Source organism: Carettochelys insculpta, chromosome 2 (assembly GCF_033958435.1).
Source record: "Carettochelys insculpta isolate YL-2023 chromosome 2, ASM3395843v1, whole genome shotgun sequence".
NCBI lineage: Eukaryota > Metazoa > Chordata > Testudines > Carettochelyidae > Carettochelys > Carettochelys insculpta.
In genome coordinates, this window is record NC_134138.1 from 37,268,227 (window position 1) to 37,290,868 (window position 22,642).

Genomic DNA, 22,642 nt, shown 5'->3' on the forward strand with positions numbered 1-22,642 from the left:
AGTCCCTAACCACTGAGCCACCCCCTCTCTCATGCATAGCTTTTATCTTTAAAATGTTTTATTTTTATTGTAAACTGAATTTATATGTTTTATTACTTTTTCCTGGCTGGCTAGGAATTTTCCCACAAAACATTTATTCATCAGCTGAAATGCTGAGTGAGAATGTCACAGTTTTGACAGACTTCCACTGGAAACTTGCCTGGCTTCTTGCCAGCTCACCTGGGGACATCAGGGCTGCGTCTACACGTGCACGCTACTTCGAAGTAGCGGCAGTAACTTCGAAATAGCGCCCGTCACGTCTACACGTGTTGGGCGCTATTTCGAAGTTGAAATCGACGTTAGGCGGCGAGACGTCGAAGTCGCTAACCCCATGAGGGGATGGGAATAGCGCCCTACTTCGACGTTCAACATCGAAGTAGGGACGTGTAGACGATCCGCGTCCCGCAACATCGAAATAGCGGGGTCCTCCATGGCGGCCATCAGCTGGGGGGTTGAGAGATACTCTCTCTCCAGCCCTTGCGGGGCTCTGTGGTCACCGTGGGCAGCAGCCCTTAGCCCAGGGCTTCTGGCTGCTGCTGCTGCAGCTGGGGGTCCGTGCTGCATATACAGGGTCTGCAACTAGTTGTTGGCTCTGTGTATCTTGCACTGTTTAATGAAAGTGTGTCTGGGAGGGGCCCTTTAAGGGAGCGACTTGCTGTTGAGTCCGCCCCGTGACCCTGTCTGCAGCTGTGCCTGGCTCCCTTATTTCGATGTGTGCTATTTTGCCGTGTAGACGTTCCCTCGCTGTGCCTATTTTGATGTTGGGCTGAGCAACGTCGAAGTTGAACATCGACGTTGCCAGCCCTGGAGGACGTGTAGACGTTATTCATCGAAATAGCCTATTTCGATGTTGCAACATCGAAATAAGCTATTTCGAAGTTGGGTGCACGTGTAGACATAGCCCAGGGCTGCCAGCAGGGGCAGAGACGGGGGTAGGAGAAGGTATGGGGAGTGTTGTCCCTCAACCAGGGATGAGTCATGGGGGTATATGAAGTCATATACCCCTCAGATTTTTGCCTTCCATTTAACACAGAAGTTTTCACAAACTGTATGGTGAACCCCCTGCGGGGGACATGCTCCACAATAAAAAAAAAATCACCTCTTTCCAGGAAACAGCAGATTGGAAGCTGGTAGGAGCCACCTAAGCTGTTTGGGCCTTTGGCTTCCTGCTTTGTAAGAGCCAGTGTAATGGCTGGCTTGTTGCTTGGCAATTCTCCCTGCCATGATCTCCCCTATGGGCTGCCTCTGTACTATTGTGTGCCCCCCTGGGCAGGGTGCACAGCAAAGCTCCCAGTGCCTCTGGCTGCCATGAGATGCTCCCTGAGGCTTTTGTTCACCGCTGCCTCGCACTCTTCCATAAGGCACTCACAACTCTCTGCACTTGGCTTGCAGCACGAAAAAGGTCCCCGTTGCCTGAAGCTTCCAGTTCACTTGAATGATTACAAATGCCCAACGTTACGTACACATCTTGTTAACCTCTGATGAGACATCACTCACAGAGTTTGGAATTTATAAGCTCTTGATAAGTGTGCTTAGTGCAAAATAAAGTCAGATCTCTGCCAGTGTTCCCTGCCATTTTTTCCATTCATGTGTGGAATAATTTTGTTATGTGCACCAAGGCATATGCAGATGTGCCCACCCATAGGAACACATGCTGCCCCCTGTGGATGGCTGTGCATGCTCTGCTAAGCAGTTGGGTGGCACCTGAACCTCTCCTGGGTGGTGACCCAAGTGCTCAGTTTACAGGGAATACTGATCTCTGCTCAGGGTAGCTTACCAAATACAGCTAAGGATTTGTCAAAACCAAAAGCAGTCAAGTAGCACTTTAAAGACTAGCAAAATAGTTTATTAGGTGAGCTTTCGTGGGACAGACCCACTTAATGTCCCACGAAAGCTCACCTAATAAACTATTTTGCTAGTCTTTAAAGTGCTACTTGACTGCTTTTGGTTTTGATAGTGTATAGACTAGCACGGCTTCCTCTCTGTTACTAAGTATTTGTGTATGATATTTCCTTTACATGCCAGCAACCGTTCTATAGTTTTACAATAAGAATGTGATAGCACACATTTTATTGATACCTAATATTTCTCTGGAAAATGTTGGCTATTGCGTGTGTGTGTGTAGAGAGAGGGAGAGAGAGAGAGGCTATGTCCACACGAGGGGGTTTTGTTGACAAAACTGGCATTCTGTAGACAAAACCCAGGGAGCATCCAGATTCCCAAGGCATTCTGTCAACAATAAAGCAACAGAATGGAGCACTTTTGTTGACAGTGTTCTGCCATTCCCCCATAAGGCAGAACGCCTCTGTCAACAGAGACCTGTCAGAGATCCAGGACACTGGGCAGCCCTGTCTGCTATGCTTCTGGTTAGCTGTTTTGTCACGAAAGCAGCCAGGCGGTCTGGCTGCTCTCTGTCGACAGAGCGGATTGCTCTTTCGATCCGCTTGGCCTTCTGGCTGCAGTCTGTTGACAGAAGTTTTGTTGGAAGATATCGTCCAACAGAAACTTCTGTCGACAGATCGCTCTAGCCGGGCAGAGAGAGAGAGAGAGAGAGAGAGAGAGAGAGATGTAATCCAGGTGTGAGACCTATAAAACAGATCTTAGTCAGTCATTCATTTCCCTGCACGTAGCGGGGGCCAACAGCTTCAGCAAGCCACCAGGCAAAATTCGTGGGGGTAGGTTCTGCTCCTTCAGAAGGGATGGGGCCTCTGGTGGAAGGGGCAGGGGCAGGGCCAGGGGCAGCCAGCCCTCAGCACCACGGCCCCAGTGGTCTTGGCTTCCCCCAGCCTTCAGAGCTGTGAGAAGCAGTGCTCCATTTAAAGTGCTCGGGGCTCTGGCTGCTGCTGGTGCTGCGCCTGCAGCAGTAGCAACCACAGCACCTTTGAATGGGCAGCTGTCGCCATTGTCCCCCACTCCCTGCACGCGCCTGCCTGCACACACATCAATGAGTGCAGCTAATAGGAAGAAGGATGGAGTCCTTTCACTCCCATTATTTTTCTATTTTCTGCCCTTTTCCATTCTTTTAGGCATTGCTTCATGAGAGAAATAAATGAGAGTGAAGTATCATACAACTCTTTGTAGTCATATTTTGTTTCTCTAAGTGTCATGGATTTTCACCTTTTCAGTTTTAATGCCCCAGATAATGTTGTTATCGTCAACTGTTTGGGTGGATCTGGATTTGTAGCTGTGTTTTTGTTGGAATGCTGCTTCTTTGGATCCCTTCAGTTTTCAGGGCTTGGAAAAGCTAAAAATGACAGTGAAAGACAAAGTACGCACACTATCAAAGGGAAAAAATAAACCTCTGTTTATTCACCTGCATGTTGGGGATGAATCTTACACACAGCACCAAGCTGGACTATTCTAGATATTAATTGGACAAAAATAAGTTTGTTTAAAAGCCCAAAACTTTTTTTTTTCCTGATGGGCTTTATGCCCCAAATTGTTGCTGCAACCTAGTTTACATTGTGACATGCAGGACATATGTGTGGGGAGAGAGATAAGCATAGACAATGGCAGGCAGAATAGAGCTGCTAGTGAGAGTGTGCCTGTGTGCACGTAATTAAGAAATATGCTGTGATAGCCAGTGCATTTCTGGGTGATTATAGCATGTCTCTGATGTGGAAAGGCACGAGGCTGATGTCCAAGTGGTTGTAACCACCCAAGAAGTGTAATAATCCCCTAAAGTATACAGCTTGCAGAGGCCCATGGACAGGCTTCCTCTACCTCTTTAGGATTTGGAGATAAGTGAGATGAGTTGTCTGAAAGTGGGGGTGCCTGTTTAGCTCCAAACTGCATGTGTTGCTCTATTTAAGGCCTGAGTCTGAGGAGGATGTCTCATGTCTCAGACTGCTGGGCTAGAAATAGAGCTTGGCCATTTGCATTAGGGTCCAAATGTAACTGACAAGTCTAAATACACTCACCCTCGTTAAACAAGTACTTTACTTGCGAGTGTTCACTTAAATGAGGGACATGTATACTTACCTTAGTTCACTAGATGAGTGAACTCCCCCCACTAATACGAGCCTTACACCCCCTCCCCGTGGCTCCAACCGGCTGCAGCCTGACCCTCCTGCTGGCCTGCACACCCGACCTGCCCCAGTCTGACCCCCGCCCCCCTGCTGGCCTCACAGATCCCAAACCATGGCAGCCGGACCCCTCCTCCCACTGGCCTGCACACCCAACATGCAGCAGCCTGAACCCCCCACTTGCCTGACCCCCACCCACAAACCCAACCCACCACAGCCTTAACGCCACCCACCCGCCCCATGGACCCAACCTGCTGCCAGGTTTTAACCCTCCCTCCCACTCATGGCCCCAAACTGCCACCAGTCTTTAACCCTCCTCCCCACACAACCCAAGGTTCACTTATCATTCAAAAGGAGCACCACGGCTGCCACTCCTTCGCCAAGTTAGGAGCACTAGGAACCAATCAGAGACTTTTACCTGAATTTTAATGGGAATTTAGTGGCCCTCTCACGTGTTTTCGCCTATGAGCAGAAAGTTGGGAACCAATTGTGCTCATATACCAAGGGATGAGTGTATAATGTTAAGGCACAGTTCTCTCACTGGAGAATTTGGGAACTACCATGTCACCTGCTTTCCCTCTCCCCCAGCTTTGCATTATTCTGCCTCCTTTTTTTGGCCCCATTTTTTCTTCTGACTGCTCTGAAGGGCTGGTGTTTGGTGATTAGATTCACTTTTTATTTACTTTCATTTGGCTGCCAGCTGGTGGCAGAGCCAGATTTGCCAGCTCTTATAATTTTTGGTATTTTTCTTTAAAAGCCCAACTTCAGGAGCCACGCGATTAAAAGGAAAATCTTAGTTTTGATTTTTAGAAAAGGCAAGTTTTTATTCCAGCTAGAGGTCTACAAGACCTTGAAAATGAAACCTTAATCCGTGAAGCCAGACAGCAAATGAAAAGAACCAGTGGCATTTAACTGGAACATGGTACAATATGGGAGGATTCACATTCCTGGACTATATCAGCTGAATGCCGTAAGCACTGGCCTATTGGCTACTCTCTGCTCTGGACTGGAGAACCGTACCTAACATTTTATCAAAACAAACATGTTTCTACAGAAACGTTATCTATCTAAGAGATAATATCTCATGAATTTTTGAGGTCTGACACATGATTTTTTAAATTTTGGGACAGTTAACACTGTATTAATCATTTTGGCATTGAATGGATGCCAGAATACAGAATTAGTGATTACAAAATCTTCCTTTTCACTGCAATATATACAGCTCCATCTAGCAAGATAAGGGAAGTCTAGGACATGAGCACAGGAAGGATGTGAGTCTATGCCAATGGTTCTTAGCTGTTACTGCAGCCTGCAACCTTTTGGTTCTCAAAATACGTACTCGCACTCCTTATCAAAAATCAAAGATGGAGATGGGAGGGCCTATACACTTTTAAATGCATGTTAAAAATATTAAACATAGTTTTATGTTATTACTCACCACAAATAATAGTACAGTAGGCATAAAAAATACACAAGTACTACCCAGAGATGCTGCAGAATTTTGCTGTGAAAGTAAACTGTAACTGATGTGCAAACAGTTAGCGGCTAACCGAATACAAACATATTTTTTGTTTGTATATTACAGTAATCATTAAAAAATGTATAATGTTAATAAATACATAGCCTTGATGAAAAAAATTAGTTGTACTTACATGCCTGTGCTTAGTTTGTGTTTTCTGTGATTTACCTTCTAAAAAATTCTGGTATGTCTTGCACCCCTACAAAGTGCATCAGGCACCCCTGGGGATGTGTGCACCTCAGGTAAAGAACCACTGGCCTATACTATTTAGAAGATTTTTCACTTTTTGGCCTAATGCGTATTCTTCCTTTCTCTTCCATATCTGCACCTTAATTCTTCTTTTTTCATGCCGTTCTTTTATCCCTTGTATCTGTGTTGATTTTTTTGGAGGGGTGTTACTGCCAGATATTAGTTAAAAGCTGATCATGATTTGTGTTACAGTAGCCTGCAGAAAGAGGCAAGATTCCACTGTGACAGCAGATATACAGAATCTAGGAACAAATGGTCCCAAAGTTCTTGCCCCCAAAGAGTATTCTATCTGTAGAAGACCAGTAACAAAAACAGGAATCAGGGCTAAAAAAAAGTAGTCAAAATTGTAAGATGCACATGTTAGGTGAGGTCTTTTTTTGGTGGGGCACTGTCTAGATCCCTTCCGTATTGTTTAGTCTCTCTGTTTTGAATGATCATTACAGTCCTTTTCTAGCTCTATTTTAACTACTTTGTTTGAGCATATTTGCCACAGATATGGAGTCAAAAATATGTCATTAGCTGATATCAGATCCAATCCATTAAATTTAAACTTTGAGCAACCTCAAAGTTAAGGCTTGTTTGGGTGTAGTGTGTAAGTACAGGTACACTTTTGCAGTAGCTTTTCTTAAAATTGACATGATAAGTACCATGATCTCTACAACAGAAAAACATGAGAATTTTTTCAATGTGTTTTCATTTAATACAGATGATTATGAGTATAGTCATGGAAATGGGCTAGAACAGTGTTTCTTAAACTTTTTGAGACCATGGAACATTTTACAGTAACATTGTATCTGGTTTTAATAACAAAAAATATATACCATCAGTGTATTTTTCCAAACATTCGTGGCACCTCTGTGAGTTGTTCACAGGTCGCCAGAGTTCTGCAAAACGTAGTGTAAGAAACACTGGTCTATAGGAATAGAAAATATACATCAAGCTGAAAGTAAATAAGTGTGTGTTTATGTGTGAAGATGTGTGCATGTGTTCATAAAACTGAAAGGAGAGAACATTCTTGCAGTGAGCAGCTCACAGTCTAAACAGATAGCTAGTATGAGAAAACACAGTGAGACCCAGAGGGTGGTACTAACTCAAATCATGTATGAGTTTTCATTTTGTTCTGTGATGCAATGTCAGCAGCATTCAGGCACTAGTTAGCGTTCGTAGACCTTGTGGAAGGAGTGAGCTTTTATGAGGGGTTTGAGTAGAGAGCAGGTGGCTGCTTGGTGCATACAGAGGATGTTCAGAACAAGATAATTCAGCACTGCTTAACCCTTTATGCAAGAGTAGCGGAAGAAAACAAAAGGAGTGGTATGGTGGGATTGTGTAGTAGAAACCCAGAGCAGAGTTGTGCAGGGCCTTCAGGCTTCTTCTCTTTTAGCGTAGTATGGAAGGTGGAAAAAAAATCTGTGGAGGAATTCAAAGGGAGTGTAATGATCTGAGCAATGGATGAAGAGGACTTTCCCTTCCATAGTCTGAAGGGGAGTTAAACAGGAACTGGAGATGGTCCAGATGAAGAGGTTGCTGTAGTTATAGTGAGAGAGAACCAAAATACAAGCAAATATCATAACTGAAAAATGAGAAGAATGAACAGATTTTTGAGGTGATGGGGAGAATTAAAAACCCTGCATGATTCAGGGACAGTCTGGAGACAAGAAAAAAAAAGAGATGAAAATGGCTTAATGACTGCAAGTAGGGTAACAAGAAAGATTGTGTTGCTGTATTATACTTAATAAAGGATGTTTTATCCAATAATTTGTTACTAGAACATAATTTGGATTGTTCTGAATGTGGTGAGTTGAAAGGAGACAATAGATGCAGTAAGATTATTGCTTCCCAAGGAATGGAAGCCGTGAATGAAAATTCGATGGCAGAAACAGCAGCAGCAAAAACTTGGTGAACACCAGATTTGTGACACACAAATCACAAGTGCCCCATTGGATACAAAACACTTGAAAGCTGTATTCAGTCACCCAACACCAAGGCAGACATTTTATTTAGGTGAGCAATTCTCAAACACTTTCACAGAGTTGACTGTGACTTCCAATATAAACCCATGGGCATAAAAATTGCTGTAATGGCTCAGACCAAGGGACCACAGAGCACAGCACCCTGATGTCCAACAGTGGTCAATAACCAGAGGATGCAGAGGGAATGAAAAGAATCAGGCAATTATCAAGTGATCCACCCCCTGTCATGAACTTCTGCCCTCCGGCAGTTAGAAGCTTAGGACACCCAGGCATGTGGTTGCATCCTTCACCATCTTGGCTAATAGCCATTACATGACTTATCCTCTATTAATTTATCTAGTTCTTTTTGGACTCCATTATAGTCTTGGCCTTCTCAACAACCTCTGGCAAAGAGTTTCATGGGTTAGTTGTGTGTTATGTGCTTCCTTTTGTTTGTTTTATTTGTTTTAAAGCTGCTCCTTGTTAATTTCATTGGGTGACCCCTAGTTCTTGTATTATGTGAAGGGGTAAATAACACATCCTTCTTCACTTTCTCCACCTCAGTCATTTTATAGATGTCTTTCATATCCTCCAAAGCTGTCTCTTTTCCAAGTTGAAAAGTCCCTGTTTTATTAATCTCTCCTACAAAGGAAGCTGTACCATATCCTTAGTCATTTCTGTTGCCTGTCTCTGTGCCTTTTCCAATTCTAATATCTCATTTCTTTGAGATAGGGTGATCAGAACTCTGTACCATATTTAAGGAAAATATATTTATATAGCATGTTTATTATAATTTCTGTCATATTGTCTTTCTCTTTCCTAATGGTACCAAACATCCGGTTAAATTTTTTGAGTGCTGCTGCATATTGAGTGGATATTTTCAGAGAACTATTGTCCATGACACCCTGATCTCTTTATTGAGGGGTGACTGTTAATTTAGACCCCATCATGTTGTACATATAGTTGGAATATGTTTTCCAATGTGCATTACTTTGCATTTGTCAACACTGGATTTCATCTGCCATTTTTTTTTGCCCTGTCATCCAGTTTTGCAGGTTCCCTTTGTAACACTTTGCAATCTATTTTGGATTTAACTGTCTTGAGTAGTTTTGTGTCATCTGCAGATTTTGCCATCTCACTGTTTACCACTTTTTCCCAATTGCTTATGAAAATATTGAATAGTACTTGTCCAAGTACAGATCCCTGCAGGGCACCTCCATCTGACTGCATCCTGAAAACTGACCATTTATTCCTGCCCTTTATTTTCCTATCTTTTAACAACTTACTGATCTGTGAGAGGATGGTTCTTCTTATCCCATGACCACTTACTTCACGTACAGCATTTGCAGAGGGACTGTGTCAAATGCTTTCTGAAAGTCCAAGTACGCTGTATCCACTGGATCAACCTTGCCCATGTTTGTCAGCGATTCTCTAGTCATCTGGTATAGGATTGAGTTAAATGATAGGTTACATTCCATAGTTAGTAGTTGGAGATCATTGATAAGTGCCCATTATTACTGAATTTTCTATATTTGTAGACTCTCATCTCCTTGAACATTTATGTTATCATCATTAACCTGGTCAGATGGTTGGGAAAGTATTCATGATACTATATGAATTAGTCAAACGTGGATTTTTCTAACCATCTAGATTCTGTGATACAGCTTGATTAATTTTTACTATATTGGATGTTTAAGCATTTTTTTCACATAGAGTGTCAATCCTCAACCAGCACAACCCATTTTGAGCTTCCCATATTTTACACCCTGGTATTATTGTGCCACATTGATTACCATTGTTCCACCAAGTTTCTGAGATATCTATTTGTATCAATATCCTCATTTAATAACAGGCATTCTAGTTTACCCACTATGATATTTAGACTTCTAGTATTTGTATATAAGTAGTTATAAAATTTGTGACTTTTTAGTTGTCTGCCATTATGTGATGTAGTTGAATGCGAGAGTTTTTCATTTGACTGTTCCCCTTCAGTTCCTATGTGTATTTTATCAACTTTAATTATCTCCTCCCTACTCAGATGTAGAAAATCCCAGCTAATAGAGCCTCACTTATGGAATGCTTATGTCCAAAACTTTTGCTCCTTCACACCTTTCACCCAGTCCTTTACCTTAAAAACTCATCTACAGCCTTTTAAAATATATATGCCAGGTGTCTGTTTCCATTGTATATTCTCCTCATTCCCCAGAAGAATCCCCAATTCTGAATAAACCTAAATCCCTCCTCTCTTTGCCATCATGTCCTGCACATATTGAGACCCTGTCTTTCTGCCTGTCTAACTGGCCTGTCAAGGTGAACTAGAGGCATTTCAGAGGACGCTACCATGGAAGTTCTGGACTTTACCTGCTTCATATCAACCTAAATTCAGACTCCAGGACCTCTGTCTTATCTTTTCCCAAGTCAGTCATACTTATGTGTACCTCCTCCCCAGACCTCCACATAAGTTGGTTTCGATATCACGAGAGATTTGCCACCTTTGCATCCTGCAGGCAGCTCACCATACTGTTCTTGTGGTCATCACAAATCTAGCTCTCAATATTTCTAATAATTGAGCCTCCCCTTACTATTACTTGTTTCTTCTTAATAACTGGTATTCACTCCCTGAGAGAGGTATCCTCAATGCAAGAGGATACCATGACATCATCTGGAAGGAGGGTCCCAACTATAGGATCAATTTCCTCCACTCCTGTTTAATGTTCTCCTTCCCTAAGACTTTCATCCTCCTTTACCAGCACAGAGTCTGTCAAACTGTGGAGTAAAGGGGGTGAGTACTCTGCTGTGTCCTGAAAAGTCTGGTCTATATATCTCTCTGTCTCCTGTAGTTCCTCCAGTTCAGCCACTGTGGTCTCCACAGATCGTAGTCTGCCTCTGAGGGTAGTGGAATCACACCTACTGCATTCAGTGCAGTAAACTGAACAGCCCTGCTCTGCTCCTGGACTTCTGCCTGCATTGTTTTTCACTTTGTTGCTTTTTTGGGAGGGGATTGTTGTCCTAAATCCAGGGAATGTCAAACAGGTGTGTCTATCTCTCAAACTTGTTCTCTAAAATTCCATTGCAAAAAGCTGTTAGCTGCTCCTGGTCACTTTCTCCTCTGGTACTTTAAGAGCTGGCTTTTTAACCCCCTCTTCTCCCAGGGTAGCTCTGCTCCCTAGTTAATGGGCTTTGAATACCAGAGGGATTAAGTATTAAAGCTTTGTTAATAAGCTCTCATCTGTGCCTAGAAGACCACTTCCCTTCCCATTTACTATTGTGTAAGCCTGCAGCAAAAGCTTATGTGTGTGTTGGCGGGGGGCAGGAATTAGGGAAATATTTAATGTATTTTAGGTTCTATCTTAATATACCCTAGAAAAAGAGAGCAAGAGTCTCGTCAACTTGTGACTTGCATAGGCTTCATAGATCACAAAAAGGCTCTAGACTAGTTTGATAATAATTGAGTTAGGTGGTAACAAACATTTCCTCTCTATAACATCTCTGACCTGAAGAACTCAATGCAGTTTACAAATGCTAATGAAGTAAGCCTTACAGCAGTCCTGTGAAATAAGGATAGTTGACTTGCTCTGCCCAGAGTCACTCATGAAAGAAACGAAGGGTCCTGTGGCACCTTATAGACTAACAGAAAAGTTTAGAGCATGAGCTTTCGTGAGTTAACTCACTTCTTCAGATGCTGGATGTCCAGCATCTGAAGAAGTGAGTTAACTCACGAAAGCTCATGCTCTAAACTTTTCTGTTAGTCTATAAGGTGCCACAGGACCCTTCGTTGCTCTACAGATCCAGACTAACACGGCTACCCCTCTGATTCATGAAAGAAAGGATCAGAAACCGGTCTTGGGGCTTTCTGTCCTGTGTCCTGTCCACCAGATCTCCTTCCCTCTTAGTTAAATAACCAGATGCTCTTCAAGGTGCCTTCTTCTATCTGTGTACAGGTTGAACCTTTAGTTCGGCACCATCAGGACCTGACTGGTGACAAATGAGAGGATTATCCAAACACTGGGGGATCAGTATTGTCTAGCAGCATTACCAGCACTTCCACTCCTGACTGGACTCTTAGTCTGCGTCTGCACTAGCAAGTCTGTCTGGATAATCAGGTCCTCTTCCGAAAGAACAAGTGGTGCATTCACACACAAATGCGCTCTTTCTAATTCCTTTCAAAAGAAAGTGTCACTTCTTCTGGAGGCCCTCTTCCTCTCCCAAATGAGGAAAAGCGCCTTTTTCTGAAAGATTTTTTCAGAAAAAAACATGTAGACACTCCAGGGGCCCTTTTTCTGAAAGAGTGGGCCTCACGGTGCTGGACTTTTTGATCCCTGGCCCATTGTTTTGAAAGAGTGGGCTGTGTGGACACTCTCTTTCAAAAGAGCAGATTGCTCTTTTGATCAGCTTCCTTGTGTGTGGACGTGCTCCTTTGAAACAAGATCTTCTGGGAGAGATCTTCCAGGAGGCCATCTTTCGGAAGATCACTGTAGCGTAGATGTGGCCACAGAAGATGTTTAGGGGTAAAATAGAGCTAAATAACAGAACAGATTGCTCAGAGCCAGGACTGGTGGCTGTAAACAAACTTATGGGACCATGGGAAACTTGGCCACATCCATTGTAAGTGAACATCCAGCTCATTAACATCATGCTGGACTATGGATGTTGCTGGACAAGAGAGGTTCAACCTGTCCATCATAAGAGTGGAGTGCTGTGGTTCTGTTCGGTGCTATTTGGAAGTATGCAAGGGAGGACAAAAAATAGCAAAAGGAGAATGTGGTGTGCAGATGTGAGAGGGTGAAAGTAAAGCTTATCAAATACTGGTTCTAAGATTGTAAGTATTTTTCATATATAGGTGAAGTCCACAATTGAACAGTTTCTATTAATCCTTCTCATAGGATAAAAGTATGTAAGCACATTGTGGCTGTATGTGTGTATTTTTATTGAAAAATATGGCATTCAATGTAACCCTCATACTCCTGGCAAGTTGCCATCATAGTCTGTTCTACTGAAAATCTTTTGACACCCCAAAAACCTTTTCTTTCTTTTGCCTAATGTTTCTCTTTGGCTTCAGTAAGTGAGGTTTGAACTGGCAAATTTCAGTTCAGCCCTGTGGCCAGCTTAATATTTAAAACAGACTTTTCATGATATTCTCGTTTCAGAAATCTTTCAAGCCGTCCTTCCTCTGCTAACCTGCTGTGTTGAATCAGCGCTTGGGAAATAATTGTGACAAAGGGTGGCATTTTTTGTGCAGCTGGAGAGAGGCAGAGTGATGAAAGCTGGCATGGGAGGAAGGAATGGTGAAATAAAGGCTTTTCAGAATCACTTCTGAGATGTGTAAGGAGTAGAGACTGAGGACAAGAAGAAGTAGACATCCACTTCATCATATGATGCCTTGTTTTGGCAGTAAGGCAGCAATTGCGCTGCTAGATTTATTGCACCGTCATTTTTATTGTAGAGAAAAGAACATAAATCTGTTGAAGACACAGCAGTTGGTCGTGACTTATAATTGTTACTCTCTGAAAGTAGGTTGCTGGCCCATGTGGGGATAAATTGGTTTCAGCTCACTCTGAGTAGTAATTATGAAGGCAAAATGAATTTTAAGACGGGCTAGCTAAAAGCCCAAAAATGAACAGCAAACGTTTTAAATGTCCATTAGAAGCAAGAAGCATGCTGAACTAGCAGTAGGGGCACTCGACATTCAAGATGCTAAGGGCGCACTTAAAGGGATTACAGCAATTGTGAAAAAATGAAATGAAGTCTTTAATTGGTCTGTGAGGAATGATTCCCCAACTTGAGCCATTCTTTTTAGGTGACAAATCTGAAGAACTGTCACAGATTGAGTTGTCATCAGAGGAGGTTTTGGAGTGAGATGAAACAGTAATAAGTCATCAGGACCATATGGTTTTCACCCAAAAGCTATGAGGGAATTCAAATGTGAAATTGCAAAACTATTAACTGTGGTTTATAACCTATCATTTAATTCAGCTTCTGTACCACATGACTGGAGGATAGCTGATATAATTATAATTTTTTAAAAAGATTCCGGAGATGATCCTGGTAATTACAGGTTGATAAACCTAACTTGAGTACCAGGCCAATTGGTTAAAAGTGTAGGGAGGAATGGAATACTTGACTTACTTGACTTAAACCCTTGTACTCCGAGAGGAGCATTGGTCATCTACAGGTCTCCTCCACTTCACTCTGTCTCAAGACAAAATTTCTATCTGACTTAGCATTACCTCAGTTGTTGTCCTTCAGTCTCAGTAGCTCTTCTCCATGTTGTCTGAGGTCTTCCTCTCTTTCGTATTCCTTGCGGGTTCCATGTGAGAGCTTGCTGGACTATGCTGGATGGTAGTTTTCTGAGAGTGTGGCCGAGCCATCCCCTCTTTCTTCTCTGGATTGGAATGTCAAGTGATCATTGTCCTGCTCTGTTCCAAAGCTCCTCATTTGTGACAAAGTCTTGCCATTTGATGTGAAGGATGTACCTAAAGCATCTGTTTATGAATGCCTGTAGCTTATGATTTGAAGACTTTTTAGTATGCCAAGTCTTGCATCCATACAAGAGCATACTTTTCACATTTGTTCTGAAGATCCACAGTTTCATCTTCACAGATGTTATTTGTGAACTCAATATGGGACAGAGAGTCTTGAATGCGGCTGTTGTGTCTGTATCCTGGCACTGATATCCTTGTCTGTTCCTACATCTCTGCCCATAATATTCCCCAAATAGGTGAATCCAGGTCATCCCCTCCCAGTGTGATGGTGTTGTTGTTGGACTGGTTGATCCTCATTGCCTTGGTCTTTCCCTTGTTAATGCTCAGTCCTTTCATTGAGGCAGTTTTGTCTAGTGCTGTGACCTTTTCTTCCATGCTTTCATGTTGGCCTGAAAGGAGGGTGACATTGCCAGCAAAATCAATCAATCAAAATCTATTTGGGAAAATTTGGGACGCTGAGGAGATCCCACAAGACATGGCTACCTTATCAAGCTTCCAAAGAAGGGTGACCTGAAGGAATGCAAGAACTGGAGGGGCATCACTTTACTGTCTTTTCCAGGAAAAGTGTTCAATAGGATTCTTTTGGAGAAAATGAAGAAAGAAATTGATAGACAGCTCAGGGAAGAACAGGCCGGCTTCAGAAGAGAGAGATCTTGTACTGACCAAAGAGCAACTCCCCGAGTAATCATAGAACAGTCGCTTGAGTGGAACTCCCTCCTGTACATAACCTTCATAGACTTTGGACAAGCCTTCAACAGTGTTGATACAGACATTTTGTAGAAATTGCTGCAACACCATGGCATCCCATCCAAAGTTATTAACCTGATCCATTCAGTGTACGAACCCTCGACATGCCAAGTTGTTCTCAAGGATGTCAACAGAATCCTTCAGCCTACTCTCAGGAGTGTGACAGGGGTTCCTATTGTCACCTTTCCTGTTCCTGATAAAAATGGACTGGATTATGAGCAGGACAACAGACGGCCGTCAACAGGGCATTCAGTGTACACTTTTCAAACAAATACAGGACATTGCTTTTGCTGTTGATGTCACCCTCCCTCAGACACAGAGGTAAACATGAACTGTTTGGGAAGAGTCAACATTGCTTTTGTAAAGGGAAGCCATGCCTCACCAGTCTACTGGCATGCTTTGAGAAGGTCAGTGAGCATGTGGATAGGGTGATCCAGTGAATATATTGCACTTACATTTTTAGAAAGTCTTTGAGAAGGTCCTTCACCGAAGGCTGTTAAGCAAAGTAAACTGTCATAGAATAAGACCAGAAGGTCCTTTCATGGATCAGAGTAACGGTTTAAAGACAGGTAACAAAGGGTAGAAATAAATGGTAGGTTTTCAAAATGAAGAGAGGTAAATTATGGCCTCTCCCAGGGGAGTCTTCTGGGACTAGTCCTATTCAACATAGTCATAAATGATCTGGAGAAGGGGGTAAAGAGCGAGGTGGCAAAATTTGCAGATGATACAAAACTACTTAAGATAGTTAAATCCAAAGCAGATTGCAGTGTCTTACAAAGGGACCTCACAAAACTGAGTTTCTTGTCAATAAAATGACAGGTAAAATTCAGTGTAGATAAATGAAGAATAGTGCACACTATAAAACATAGTCCAACTATGCGTATTAAATGATGAGGTCTAAATTAGCTGTCAGCACTCAAGAAAAATATCTGGAAGTTTTGGTGACTACTTCTCTGAAAATGTGTTTAATATGCAGCAGCAGTCAGAAAAACTAGAAGTAGGTTAGAAACCATTAGGGAAGGATAGACGATATGATAGAAAATATTCAGAAAGTTGCTGTATGGTTGGTCCACACCCTTAAACACTGTGTATACTTCTGGTCACTGCATCTCAAACAAACAATACATAATTGGAAAAGGCACAGAGAAGGGCAACAAAAACAATTAAGATTATGGAACAGCTTCCTTTGTGGGAAAGATTACTAAAACAGGGACTTTTCAGCTTGGAAAAGAGAGAACTTGGGGGTATATCAGAGAGGTCTATAAAACCATGACTGGTGAGGAGAAAGCAAATAAAGAAGTACTATTTACTCTTTCTCATGGAAAAACTAGTGGTCACCAAAAGAAAATAATAGGCAGGAGGTTTAAAATAAAAAAAAAAAAAGGAAGTATTCATTCACGCGGTGCATAACCAGCCTGTGGAACTCCATGTCAGAGAATGTTGTGAAAGGCAAAACTAAGAGAACCAGATGAGATAATGGAGGTTAGGGCTATCAATAGCAATTAGCCAGGATGGGAAGGGATGGTGTCTCCAGCCTCTGTTTGTCAACAGCTGGGGGTGGGTGACAGAGGTTAGATCACTTGATGATGACCTGTTCTGTTCTTTCCCTCTAGGGTACATGACTTTGGCTACTGTTGGAACACAGGGTACTGGTCTAGATGGACCTTTGGGCTGACTCAGTGTGCTATTCTTATGTTCTTAGATATTCTTGATTCCAAAACCCCATCACAATTGACCATGAATGAAACTTTTGTTATTATTTTCAGCAAAGAGACTTTGTTACCTTTGTACCCCAAGAGTTGGTCTCCTAAAGCAAAACAGATGTGTAGGGAAGTTTGTACGGTCTTTTACCGTACTGTACTTGTTCTCTAGATGGAGGACTTCACTATTCTGAGTATAACTTTTCATGAGTCACGTGAATGCACTTCAGAACTCTGGCATCCATAACCTTTTAAAAATTGCATTGGCATTATAGTTAGATTTCAGGAGAATGTGGCACTCATAGAAGTACGGCAGGATGATGTCTCTGTGTGTGTCTGTTTTGGGATACCGTTCTGCTGTGTGCTGCTGCTTTCATGGACTTGTATGCTCAGATTTAAGTTAGATTGTGGTCCTTGAATTTTACTTGTGCTATTCTGGTTAATTTGATTTATTCTGTGCTCTAGTTGCATGTAAAATTGTGCATGTCATTTAATCTGGTGTGTCAGTTTTTCAAGTAGCATCACATGCTAGTGTAAAAATGGAGATTGCATTTTTAATAAGTTAGACACTTATTAAAATTTTCCAGTGCAAATACGTTAAACTCTTCACAGCCATTGTTAGGTTTTTCCTTCCCAAACTACTTGTATTGGTGCAGTACATAGACATTTGTATGTACGTTTTCCAGCAAAACCATTTCCAAAACTATTAAAATTTATTGTTTTATTTTGCAGCTAGTTATGGACCAAATCCAATCTGCAAAGGCTGTTTGTCTTGCTCAAAGGATAATGGGTGCATCAGATGCCAGCATAAATTGTTTTTCTTTCTTCGACGAGAAGGAATGAGGCAATATGGAGAATGCTTGCATTCTTGCCCATCAGGGTACTATGGACTCCGAGCGCCAGATATGAATCGATGTTCAAGTAAGTTTCTGTCTTATCTTTTTCACTGTTTTATTGACAGACCGCAGTTCATTCATGGGTGACTTAGTTTTTAAGATGATGTGTTGCAAAACTGTGAGAATGATGTTTTCACAGATGTCTCAAGATCATCATAAACCTTCTTTCCTCAGCAAAACCTCAGTTAACTCATACCAAGATGTACACCATTCAGTGCACTGTTGCCCAGTGAATTATTACTTTTTTGTTCCCTTAGCTGAGAGATGCACAGATAGAAAATGAGGTAATGTGGATCTAAACACTTCTCATTTTAATGAGCATCTGCTTTAACTATATGAAATTAAAAAGACCTAAGAATTAACTTAGTAATGCCTTATGTACTTTCTAGCCTAGGATATGAACATGTGTGCTGGTAATTAGAACACATATCATAGAATCTCATAGCTGAAAGGGAACTTGAGAGGTTAGGTCATCCAAACCCCTGAGCACCCAAGTGGACATCGGTCATCCCTGACGGGGTTTGTATAACCTTTTCTTAAACCTCCATTGATGGGGATTCCTCAGCCTCCCTCGGAGGTCTTTCATTGGCCTAACTCTTACACGGTAAACTCTTTCATATCCAGCAGTCTATCATCTGGAACTCTCAAATAAGCAGCATTTTAACCATAAGTAAATCTTAGTTATGTTTTCCATAAGTACAGTATCATCATCATCATCATCAATAACTGTGGGCTCAGTACCTGTTGGTGTCTGATGCCTCTCTCACTATTCCTTTCCATCTTTCCCTATCCAATGCAGAGTGGCTTAGTTTCTGTAGACTAGCTCTGCACCAATCTACTGTATCATCTACCCATTCTCTGTGGGGTCTGCCTCTCCTGTTTGAACCATCCATTATGCTGAATTACCAAGGTCTTGATTTTTTGTTCGTCATTCATTCTGCAAATATGCCCAAATAGTTGTAGCTTCCATTTTATAACCTTCTGCAGCAGGTTCTCTTTCGGCTGTATCTTCCTATATAATTCCTTAATAAGTGCAGTATACTGAAAGTAAATACAAATAAATACAGCAAATACAGTATAGCTGTGTCTCCACTAGAGAGTTTTGTTGATAAAACTCATGGGCTGTGTCAGCACTACAAAAATAACTTCGAAGTTGCTTACTCCAAAATACAACTTCGAAGTAAACAACTACACACACACTACTTGGAAATTAAACTTCGAAGTAGGGCACTACTTCATTCCTGGGAAAGGAGTAAGGACTTCGAAGTTAACTTCAAAGTAAGGGAAAATTTGTGTAGACTCTCTGCTGGTGCCTTTGAAATAGTGCCTAACTTCAAAGTTAGTTTCTAGTGTAGATGCACCCATGGAGTGTGCACACTATGAATGCTTTCTGTCAACAGTAAATCAACAGAACATGGCACTTTTGTCAACAGCGTCTCCCCCAGGAGGCAGAATGCCTTTGTCAACAGAAAACAAGTGTGAATGCTTCAGAGGAGTCTGCAGTCAACAGTTAAGTCCTTGATGGCGCAACCAGTTGCCCTGGGAGATGCCCTATCCACAGCAATCACGACTCTATGTTCCCTGCCTCCAGTCGTTCTTGCAGCCTGAGGGAGTCCTGGAAACCCCATAGCTGGAAGCTGAGACTGTGCAAACAGCAGAGCTCCTAGCTGCTGTGCAACATTCTGTCAACTCCCAAGGCCAAGGCCAGACAGGATTTATGAGATTCACTTCAACACAGAGCCGATTAGGGGTAATAGTATGTTATTAAGCTTATCCACTCCACGTTCCTGCAATCAATCACAATGTGCACATTGATAAACAAAGTACAACAGGAATGTATATGTATATGTTTGGACAAGAGGCTATTTGGCAAGGTTACGTCCCTTTCTGCCGTGGGGAGTTCCGGTCCCAAAGAGCCTTGCATCAGGGCTGCGGTGGACGTTGCTCCAGCTGGGGAAAAAGTCCCTGGTCGAAACTCAGGTAGGGGTGGGACCTCACAATGATTTTATCCATTAGCTGTTTACTGGGTGTGCGCATACTGTCTCAATGCCACTTTTAGCATTCTCACAAGGGTGAAACCAAGGTTGCCCTGGTTACTGGTTCTTCCTCAGGTTCCCATGTCTGAACACATGTGTCAGCAGATGATGTGGCTCTCTCATGTTTATGTTTACAGGATCCAAGGCTGTAACAGGATGTAACACGGGGTGGGAACTTGATTGTGCCACGGGAATGGAAGTTTCCCGTTCTTGCTCACTGAGGCCTGCAGGCTGCTCTTTAAGGTCTTTAGGTCTGCAGGCAAGTCTGTTGGCATGTTCCATGACACATGCCCTCATAGCTGCTCCCTACACCTGATTCCACATTGATGGCTAAAAGCCAGCTGTCCTGTGACACCCCCGGAGTCCTCCAGGGAGACGCAGGAGAGGGTCCCAAGAGCCCCCCAGGGGCACAAAATGCCGGGCCCTGTTGTGGACTGGGACAAAGATCAAGGATCTCCTCAGTCTCTGGGCTGAGGAGGACATTCTGTTGGACCCCTCAACAGAGAGGTTCAGCGCCTTGGCATACTCCTGGCTAGCCACCAGCCTCTCAGACAAGGGCCACCCCACCCGCACTATGGAGCAGGGTTGGGCGAAGGTGAAGGAGCTCCAACAGGGGTATGTCCAAGCCAGGGACAGTCACTGGAGGTCAGGGGCAAGACCCGCAACCTGCCCATACTTTGAGGAGCTCCACAAGTTCCTGAGGGGAGAGGATGGGGTCCCCCCCCCCACAACCGCTGCTGTGGGCACAGCCGAGGAGGACCCCCAACCACAAGTGGAGCTGAAGGTGGAGCAGGTTGGGACCCAGCTAGAGCCAGAGCTGGACATGGGGTCCAAGCACAGCGAGGGCACAATGGTGACCACACTGGACACAGACCCCTCCATCCAAGCCACATCCAGGGTATCCCTGGGCCTCTTCAAGGGACCCTCTGGTGAGTACCCCATTTGTCAGACACCCCAGGGAACGGAGGTCAGGTGTAGAAGGGGTGTGCCTCAAGGCTCACCAGGCCAGGTCAGGCAGAACCTCACACTGCTGTCCCAGCACATGCAACCATGTGAAAGGCCGCATTTCCCGTTCCGATCCAGCAGGCATCACATGGGCACAGGCACCACTTCGCTGCCAGCCTCAGGGGAGGCCGGACAAGCCTCAGCTGTGTAGATCAGAGGTGGGGCAAAAAGGAAGAGGGAGAGATGGTGGGGGAAAATTACTTACTGCAAGAGTCTGTTAAGTGGCCTGCCAGAGATGGCAATGAATATCAATGGTGGAGAAGCTGTCTTTGTAATGCATAACTGCTTCTCCATTGGTAGAGATGGCTGCTGGATGTGGCAGCATTAAAGAGCTGCAAATGGCTTCTTTAAGAATCACATGCAGCTCCAAGCTGCTGGCAACCCGTAACAAATCTAATCAAAACCCATGTTTGGGTCCTGATCCATAGGTTGAGAATCACTGAAGGGCCTGCCTGACTGGGGCTCCCAGAAGGGGTTTGCCAGCCATGAAACGCTGTGTGACGGTGTTAGAAGGGTCCGTTCAATCGAGAAAGTGGCTGCGCAGTCTGGCCACTTTCTACTGACAGACAGGATCAACAGAGTGAACTGGTTTACTCTGTGAACGTGATCTGTCGACAGAAGTTTTGTTGGAAGATCTCCCCAGTAGTAACTTCTGTCGACAGATCACTCTAGTGTAGACATAACCTATAAGTTTACAGTATGCACTACTACTGTTGTCGGTAAATAAAGTACTCTGCATAAATTTTTGTTTGTTTTTTAATATCTAATTTTGTTTTTCTTTAGTGTTATGCATTGCTAGATATACCTCTCTGTCATCCCGAAAATTTGAATAGCTGGGAACCTTCTGGTCCCAGGGATGCTGCATATGAGTTTACTGTACTTAGATTTTTTTCCCTAATATCTAACCAACTCTCCCTTCCTGCAGGTTAAACTGCTTACTTTTTATCCTACCTTCAGCAGACATAAAGAACAAGTGATCCCCATTCTTTTTATAACAGCCATAAAGTGTTTGTAGACTTTGAATTGGGTCATTTCTCTAGTCTTGTTTACTCAAGACTACGTATGAATATTTTTACATCCTTCCTCACAAGTCAGGTTTTCTGTATTGTTCATCTTTTTTTAGCTTTCCTCTGGACTTTGTTCATATCTTTCTTAAAGACAGAGCTGGTAACATTACTCCAGCAGAGGCATTATCAGTGTCAAGCAGAGCACGTCTTATATGCAATACTGCTGTTAATACATCCCAGATTATTAAGATTTTTGCAACCATATCATGTTGTTGACTCATTCATGAACCACTATAAACCTCAGATCCATTTCAGCATTACTACTGAATATCCAGTTATCCCACATGATGTATTCTTGTATTGAATTGTTTCTTTCGTAGTGTAGCTTTTTGCACTTTGTCTTTACTGAATTTCGTTGTGACTTTAGATCAATTCCCTCATTTGCCAAGATCATTTTGAATTTTAATCACGTCCCTCAAAGTGCTTGCAACCCCTCCCATCTTGCTGTCATCAGCAGAAGTATTGGATCCAGTACTGATGTGCGCAGTACCCTACTAGAGATGTTCCCCAAAACCATTGATAACTACTTCGACCATTGATAACTATCAAACCAGTGATAGCTACTTTGATTATAATCTTTCACCCAGTTGTACATCCACCTTATAGTAATTTAATCTGATTCATATTTATCAAGTTTGCTTATGAAATGTCATGTGGGACTATGTTAAAAGCCTTACTCAAATCAAGGTATATAACATCTACAGCCTCCCCTCTATCCACTAGGCCAGTAAACCTATAACGGAAAGAAATAGGTAGGTTTAGCATGACCTGTACCTGACAAATCCATGTTAACTATTACTTAAACCCTGTCATCATCTCCTTAAGTACTTAAACATTTTTTGCTTAATAATTTGTTCCAGTATTTTACCAGATACCAAGGTTAGGATGACTGGTCTGTAACTTCCTGTGTTCTCTTTCCCACCCCATT

General features: G+C 42.8%; 1 protein-coding gene across 1 annotated transcript in view; it reads left to right on the forward strand.

The window, feature by feature from the left end:
* RSPO2 (R-spondin 2) overlaps positions 1–22,642 on the forward strand; it is a 204,463-nt gene that overhangs the window by 61,365 nt on the left and 120,456 nt on the right. The window contains exon 2 of the mRNA XM_074985657.1: positions 17,443–17,631. Coding sequence (XP_074841758.1) covers positions 17,443–17,631 — 189 coding nt within the window. The remainder of the gene's footprint in view (positions 1–17,442; positions 17,632–22,642) is intronic.